General features: G+C 40.2%; 1 protein-coding gene across 1 annotated transcript; it reads right to left on the bottom strand.

The window, feature by feature from the left end:
- Nucleotides 1-1,542: 1,542 nt before the first annotated feature.
- On the bottom strand, nucleotides 1,543-8,517 carry LOC139713111 (cytosolic beta-glucosidase-like). The gene is made up of 4 exons (XM_071624867.1): nucleotides 8,145-8,517; nucleotides 5,110-5,584; nucleotides 3,959-4,526; nucleotides 1,543-3,327 (listed from the first exon to the last, which is right to left on the bottom strand). The coding sequence occupies exons 1-4, from the start codon at nucleotides 8,390-8,392 to the stop codon at nucleotides 3,128-3,130; spliced, it is 1,491 nt and encodes a 496-aa protein (XP_071480968.1). The 5' UTR covers nucleotides 8,393-8,517; the 3' UTR covers nucleotides 1,543-3,127.
- Between the last annotated feature and the right edge of the window lie 540 nt (nucleotides 8,518-9,057).

Raw genomic sequence — 9,057 nt, 5'->3', positions numbered from 1 at the left:
CCAGAATGGGTAGAATGGGTTGATTTATGAATGATTTGAATGAAATCAATAAAATATCATAAGAAAAAAAAAGCGTGTATGAGAAATATCTTACTTTTCCTCTGCCAAGGTCATGCAAATGTAGAGTACACTTTATTAAGCTTGCGATGCGAACGTATTACTCTTCTTAGTATGCATGCAGGTGGTGAGTAAATGTGTATAATAAAATTCAAAATCATCATTATCAAGCTTCAGATTCGTTTGTGTAACTTTGTCTGTGCGTCAATTGCCAAGAACAGAAGACACTCTCAATTCCAGCCACTTATACGAGTTTTCAGACTATGGTGTCGAGACTATGTCGTATTGTATGCTGTCTGAATGTACGTACCAATTATTTTATAATCAAGCAGAAATGCAAGAAATTATACGCTGGTAAAAAGATAAACAAATCGAAAGCAACACATTTTGAAATAGTCTTTTGGAGTCAACTTTCATTGATTTTAATTCATTGATGTCATAATATGGCTGTAAGTAGGCCTACACAGAAAATTGTCATAGAAATAACAGTGAAAGCGAACAGCTTAATGAATCTTAAAATTAATGAAAATGTTGCCTTGAATTGTTTTATTGCGACTGATTGACAAATTGCCCTACATCGACGTAAATAAGTGTTTTGGTAGTAGCCATGATAAGACATCATGGGCATACATACTCCTGTTCGATTATGTATGCCCATGATTTTTCATGAATTCGGTAGGAAATGCGACGATAGTTTAGAAGAGCGAAATTGAGCGTAAAGAGATACATTACATTACCTAGCATAACAAACTATGACTGACAAAAAAAAAGTAAAAAGGAATATAAATCAAACAATACGGAATGTCATTATTCATGCGGACTGGTATATTAGTGGAAGGAAACGTTGTTTGAATTTGTGGATAACTTGTCAAATTTGTATACTTTCTATATCAATTGCACTTCATTTCAAGGTTAAAAAATAGACTCCGCCAAAAAAAGGAAAAGTCATTATGTTGATTGCAAAAAGCACATGCAGCAATAAATATTGAATACCAGGCGCAACGACAATTTCCATGCATTAGGATTGCTTGTTCATTGATTGAAAAACAAAACAAAACAAAACAAAACAAAACGTTTGACTTGCTGAATACATCTAGATATTCCAGAATGAAATATTTCCTTCCATCCACTGACCCTGCTGAACGGCCATGAAGCAGTAGATGTTCAGCTAAGCTATATCACACATGTCAGATGCCTTAACATTATGACTAAAGAGACGCATATTATAATAATATGTCGTCACGACTTGGCATTCCGCAATGACATAAAGTATGGTCTGCTACTTAGTGCGACCTCTTACAGTGTTAGCCTTATTCTTCAGAAGGGCACTGACATGATGATAGCCCAGCATTTCCATGTAACCATACACACATTGGTCAAGATGAGCATAAGAAAAGACATCTTGTCCAAGAATTACTAGCACATAATCACAACACAGCTAACGTTCTTTGCTGGTGCCAGACCGTTATTCCCTATACCATGTCGTTTATAAATTTTGGGAGCGTATTGTGTGGTTTTCTTTGTATACGCAAGTTGATATTGACGCTCTTGTACAAGAATGTATACGTGCTTTCCGTTTTCCCGCTGTCTGTTACACGTTTAGTAAACTCGCAATGAAACTGTAGAAAAAGGTGCGATATGGATGCTGTAAACTATTTCTCCTGATCATCATTCCTACGAATTCTAGAACCTCGAGTACACGAAATGTTTCTTTTGTAAACCAACACAATGTCACAATGCTCATCACTTGTAAGACGGCCGTCTTGATGTATTTTCGATGTTTTGGGTAGAATCACATCGACGTAGCTTTAGAATCCAGTCAGCAAGTTCCTAGCAGCACAAGCAATACACATACATACACACACTGACACGCACGCACGCACACACGCAGCACATGTGCAGACACAATTTGATCAAGGAGGTTCGAGAGATGGAGTTACAACTGACTGTAATTATTCAATCAGCTGTCAGTTTTCTATGGATGGACAAAAGAATTCCACAGGTGCATTTGTGCCTTTGATGTTCGATAATAGAAGCCGCCATCTTTCTGAGCAATCTGAAGATTCATTTTTAACGCTAACATAATATCGGGTATATGCTGCTCGTTTATATATCAAATGCAATGAAATTTCACCTAATGATAAAGCATATAAAACAAAAGTCAATTCCGTTCAAAAATATGTGCAAAAGTGTAAATCTGAGCTGTATTTTGTGAAAGTGTTTGAAATTTTACCCTCATGGAAAGCCGGCTTTATCACTTTTCTCCTTATTTTCGTCAAATGAAACTAATATGGGATCATCTGCAAGTATACATGTAGTTCTTTATAAATTGATATGTCAGATTAGCGTACAGACACGTGCAGTCGAGTAATTTTGATATCTATTTCAGCAATATTTGAGCAATTTCTATTCTCGCACCCCCGTGCCTTTACCATTGTCTACCGCCCATCGTTTGTAAAGTATGGATAGCGAAAAGTAATTACCATCACAAATACATATCTTCCTTGAAAAGTGGCTGGTGATTATGCAATGAGACACGAGTCAATTGTCTTCGCGTCTGAGCGGCAGATCCAGTTTGACACATACTTCGAATATTTTTGAATGGCGGCTTCGAGCATGGGATCAAAGCGAATAAGACTAGTATTTATTATACGTATCTATTATATTAACCCCATTGACTGCTTTGGAAGTTCACAGTAAGAAATTCTGTCCACACACAATAATATGCTACTGGAATACCCTGTCCATAATCTGCATTCTTTGGCTGATTTTAGTTATACTGCCTATATCCGTCGTTACTTAGGTTTCCTGCCCTTATCTGTTTGCATGCAACGATTACTCCATTATTTTCAGGAATTTGTGGTCTTTCTCAAGTCTTCCACTTAAAACATGTAATCTTGTGAGCTCAACGGCATAATATGACTTAATACGATATCAAATCACAATGGATATACCAATCAACCGATAGGCTCTCTGAATTACAAAATGCTGTCAAGATGAATAACTACTTTTCTGCATCTGATACAGTCGATGGGATCCAACTGCTAAACCAATGTCCGCCATAGATAGATCAATTTCTAACAAAGCCATTGTTGGCGACGATCGTCGCATAGACGCCGGCTGATTTCTTGGCTTCCCTTCGACGTGCGGGATCGTTGAAGTCAACGTAATGCAGACCGAAGCGTTCGGTGTACCCCGAGGCCCACTCGAAGTTATCCAGGAGAGACCAGGCGGTGTATCCCCGCACATCGACACCGTCGACCTTTATCGCTGTCGGTAGGGAGGCGAGGTCATAGTTCAAAAGTAGAAGGGTTACAAAATAGTATGGTTTCATAGTTACCAATTCATGGACGCAGCAGAAAATAGATTGAAGGGTTATTGACCGGTGCTACGCTTTTGAGTTGATAACTTGTTGCATTCTTGACAGCAAGTTGCTTTCTTAATGTGCTGAATGCACTGAAATTAGTTTAAGAAAAACAGTTAGAAGTTGAAGGGACATCAGCAGCAAAGAAATCTAATGGGCAAAACCTTGATAACGACGATGCCTTAATATAAAGGTTAAATCTACTTTAAAACGTTATCAAAACATCTATTTCTTGTTATTTCCAGATTCAATTTCAAATGTTTCAAATGTTTCGTGAAAAATTTACTTGTTATTGGGATGTCGTGTAGGAAAAACCGAACATGACAGCTTGTGTGGATATTAAGTGAAAATATTTGTCCTCTTACTTACAAACCCGAACTCATGATCGAGTAAACGCCAAGTTTGCATTCAGCCTTCCCCTCCTCCCCCCGCAAGATGGCAATAGAATTTGCTATCATAAATACTTTGACCAACATGAAAAACGACAAAGATTCTTTCAATTGTGGATAAGAGATCCATAGACACAGAGAGACTAACCTTTCAAAACTTCGTTGATGTATGCCCTGTAGTACTTCTGTCTGAGAACGTCGTTGAGGTCGTAGACGTCTGGAGTGGAGACGCCGTTCTCTGTGATATAAATGGGCGCCTTATACTGCCCGTGAATCCATTTCAGGAGTCGTCGTAAGCCCCACGGAACCACCCGTAACCATACGGAACCGGATTTGGGCCACGTCTCGTCATGCCAATTCTTGACGTCAGAATCTGCAAAGTAGCTCGGCTCGCTGGAATCACCACCATCCTTGCTCGCCACGGCATACTGTGTCGTGTACGCATTCAGTCCGAAGAAATCGCTGGTACCCTTGATGAATGCTTTCTCTGCCTCGGTGAACTGAGGAAGCCGCGACGTTTTGAAGCCCTGCGCACTGCTCTTCTCGGCTATTTTCGTCTTCATGACGTTCGGGTAGTCACCGTCGACAAAGATCGGATGGGCGAACCAACCGAAATGGAAGTGGAGATACCTGTCGGCAGCTTCGACGCTGGTGGGATCGTTGCGGTCGAACGGTTCGGCGAAATCACCATTGAGAGTGATTCCGATAATACCATTCTGCAGATAAACGGAGAGAAACAGTTAATCGAGCTTTGATTGTGAACAATCTCTCAGTTTTCGTAAGGCAGTTTAATGTTTAGGTTGCTTCGTATATTTTTTAACGTAATGACTGATTGATGATGCACAACTTTTATCTCATGGCTGTTCAATATTCACTAATTGACTCTTCTACTAACACGCTCTCAAACGTTGAATCATCTCTGGACAGAGAATAGAGTGTCACACTTGCAGTGTCACAGTTATGGACGAAAGGGCATAGCACGATATAACTCCAAAAAATGATGTAAAACTTTTACGTAATAAGTAAGTTACTGCTAAAACACGACTGTCAAAGTTATTTGCTATTCTAAACAGCAGTCTGCTTGTAGTGTCATTTTTCTGAGGCTCGTGTTTCAGTATACCCACCAAACCTACCGTGAAACGGAACACCCTGGCAGAATTCCTGCAGTATGTACCTCCTTTTGTAGCAAATAAAAATTCGCCAGTAATTTACGGAAAAATCACAATCTATACAGTCCTTTCCTTCACTAGGAAGTAGATTTACATGAATCCATCATGCGTCCTTGGGCAAATAAATTACCTGGTATTTCCGATACTTCTCATCGTATGTGTGCCACGCCTGCGCATGTGCCTTGAGCATGTTGTGCGACACCTTGTATACCGTGGTTCCGATCTCCTTGACCCCAGGAGCGAAGATACCTAAGCCGTAACCCAGAACCGACACGACCCATGGTTCGTTGAATGTGATCCAGAGAGGGACACGATCGCCGAAGCGCTGAAAGCAAAGCTCGGCGTAGTCTTTGAAGTGCTCGATGACAGTCTCGTTGGCCCAGCCACCGACATCCTGGAGAGCCTGAGGGAGATCCCAATGGAAGAGGGTCACCATTGGGGAGATACCGTTGTCTCGGAGTTCGTTGATGAGATTGTTGTAGTAGGCGATGCCCGCCTCGTTGACGTTACTCAGCGTGCCGTTCGGAAGGATGCGAGGCCACGAGATGGAGAAGCGGTAGTGTTTCATCCCCATCGCCTTCATGAGAGCGACGTCCTCTTTGTACCTTCAATAAAATCATTGTAGAATGACATGAACTGAAATATTTAGTGGCCCATGATTGATGTTGCTCCATGTTTTAATGTAAATCATCAAATCTGTCATTGAACGTTTGACAGGGAAAGCTTTAAAATACAATTCCATGTCATGTTAATTTTGTTTTTGAGAAATTGTGAAAGCAAACAAAAATCTAGGTGAAAGTTTCATCGAAATCAAACCTTGATTTCTTTTATTATCCAAGTTAAGTTTCATGTGTTCATGAAACATTGACAAACATCGTTTAGGACTACTAATAACCCTTGTCACTATTATATGAAAGGATTGCATTAAGCAATCAATACCAAATAGATGGATCATCATCAAGCACGTGTAAGAGATGCTGTGATGTTGCCTAACATTATGTAAATATACAACGACGAATCAATGTAGACTCTCTTAGATTATGCAATTCTCACCCATCTTGAAAATGGCGCAATCTTATTATAATTTTCCACATCAGTATGCCGTTTGCGATGATGAACAGGAAGGGTTATGCCCGGTTTTGTTGTGGGTCATTCGCAATCCTCTCGAAAATGTACAAACGCTAGTATAACAAAATACGCAATTCCTCTCCTACTTTTTACCACGGTATAGTTTTTATCACTGTCAACACAGTGTTATGTTACACAAAGTTAAGTGTTCAACAGAGACAAGTGGGAGTTATATAATATAGGTCTTTTCATGCATTCTTAGCACAATTAATCAACGTCGATGTTGTTTCAGATTCTCTCTTCATCTTAGCCTCCAGGCCAAATTATAAAACAATGTAGTCATATGATTGAGTATGCCCTTCTTTTAACAGAGCCCTGTTACACACCTTGATATATAACATTTAATCGATGCAATGCACTTTCGGCGGCGAATTGTCCTGGGTAGTAAGCACTAGGTGGTAATTATCAGTATAAACATGATACTAAATCAAAGTACGAAAGTGATGACTGTATTTTTTTTTTCAGTCCCTCCTCTCCCGACTAAAACTTAACTTTAATAATAAGTATGTTAGATAGTACACTAACTGTTTCTTGAAATTATAAGTTAGAGTTTCTACATCTAGTTTGTCTTGGAGTTCAGAACACCCGTAAAACATGTATTTTGATAATAATATTGAGGATGATGATAATGATGATGATGATAATGATAATAATAATATCTTATTCATACAGGGTAGCCTGTTTAGTGTTTCCACCGCTCTACCAGAAGGCTTATGCCATTACTATTACCCTAAAGCTGCCAGGTGCTATTTTATTCACCTTGGTCAAGAAGGACATGATAATAAAAGGTAAAAGCATTTTAGACACTTCACGGGATTCGAACTCGGAACCTCTTACTGAAAATCGAGTCTTATCCATTATGCCGTATTACCCCCACTGTCGGAATCATTCTTCGTCAATTGCAATTTGGTCAATGTCAACCTGCAAGCCCATGATAACGTCAAAGCCTGAATCTCCTTCCTTTCCGGTATCCGGACTGATGATATTTTGTTTGTGTTTGTTCTATAAGTTCAAAGAGTTCACAGGTCCCGCTAGTCTGACTGGCATATCCTGTTGCAAATCAATCAGCCCTTTGCAGGGTTTGTTGAGGGTGTTGCAGGCTCTGGCAGCAATTTCGCGAGCGGCGGCAAAAATCTTTGGCAAGTCAAAAATTAGTCCGAAGATCTTGCGATGGTCTCATTAGAGACTCACATCTTCGTGTAGCCGTTTAGTGTGGCTCAGGTGCCATCTTGTGACCTTTTAAGCATCGTATCTGCCTTGGCTCTTTATTGACTTTTAACCAAGTTCGGGGTCCACTTCGCGCGAAATTGACAATTCCGTATTCGCTTGGCCATCTTAGGTCAATATCGGGACAGTGTGATGCCAACCTAAACATGATCGAGCGTTATATTTCCTCGGAGTGTAACAATATGGGGCTTGCCTACCTCTCTTTGCCCTGTTATTGAACAAACCAACCTTGCCCATGTAAATATGGCCCCTGAGCATAACAGATTTATTCATTTATTCCGTTTTATTTTCACAGGGTAGCCCTTTCAGTTAAAAAACTGAGTTAAAAAAGTAAAAAAAAAAAAACAAATGGGATGCACTTCATTAAATTCCGAGTTTGTACTCCATGTCATTCACCCGAGATACATGGCCATGACACAGAAAACTCTGGCGCCAAATTTCCGTCGCGGCAGAACAGTCTGCCACAATCTACTGAAAAGAAACAAAATAACCACACACACACACACACACACACACAAACAAAATAAAACTTCCACGAAAGTTAAGCCCCCAAGAATACGGTGCCACAAAGTGATGATAACGTTAAGAATGTATATACAACGCATGTATATGGCCTAGATTCCTTTGGATATTGAAATCGATGCAGCCAATTGCAGGTCACATGTCCGTTTAAAGAATGCCGTAAAACCTTAACCCAGACATCGTGAAAATCCAACGGACATTTCGGTATTTGTTTGTGTATTTGTTTGTTTTGGGAAATACAATGTATTTGTCAAATCTGACACCTCCGAAGACCCTACCGCAACCTACTTGTGATAGCTGTCGCAGGCTACGTCACCATTGTGCTGTTCTTTCACGTGGTTTGGAGCGTGAGAGAACGCGTCCCAGTTGCTCTCCCCTTTGCCGTCCTCTTTCCACGCACCCTCGATCTGGTACGACGCAGTGGCGGTGCTCCAGACGAATCCTTCCGGGAACGTTCCGTACAGGAAAGAGTCCCGCTCGGGATCGCTGAAGACGTCAGGGAAGACGAATTCTGGTTCGGTCGCCTCGGAAGCCATTGCTCATTCAATTCGACACTATACACGGCTGTCAATCTCAAGATTAGAAGGGAAAAAATATCTTCGAAATGATTACAAGTTTATTGCGTCGTAATGGAGACACGCTTCGAACTGCAGTCGCTTATTGTTAGGGGGCGGTTCAGAGATCATAAGCATAGAGCGTTCTTGATCATTTTATTAACGTTATGTCAATATACAAGGGTTATAACTCAAGAGCCGTTATATGCATTGTTGATGACTGGCTCATATGGTGACCTGCCAGTGTGGGTAAAACAGTCAATATTTGTTCGTTGGCGCGTTGATACCTCGATCTCGGAGTGGTGAAAATTGGAATACATGTGATCGAAATAAAGTTTCATATCTATACATACAGTATATCATATTATTATCCATACAGAGGATTTTTAGAGCCCAAATACAAGTGTTATTTTGTCGACGAACATCATAACACCTCCGACCCACTTAGAAAGTTTGTTGAACTCGACCAATATTTTTTTTTTTTTGCCGAGGCGACCAATATTTAAGATATTGGACGGCAAGAGGGGGATTCCCCAAAGTTTTTTATAAACTGCACCGTGATTGGCTGAGATATATACGAGATGACCTGAAATATGAAGTAAAAGCGTCTGTGATTGGTCAATCACGAATTAATTAAAATATCGTTT

The sequence above is a fragment of the Diadema antillarum genome, unplaced genomic scaffold (genome assembly GCF_040938485.1).
Source record: "Diadema antillarum isolate AM-2024a unplaced genomic scaffold, OU_Dant_1.0 seq00001905_RagTag, whole genome shotgun sequence".
NCBI classification, from domain to species: Eukaryota; Metazoa; Echinodermata; class Echinoidea; order Diadematoida; family Diadematidae; genus Diadema; species Diadema antillarum.
Note: the sequence above shows the minus strand (reverse complement) of the source record. Positions and strands in the feature narration are given on the sequence as shown.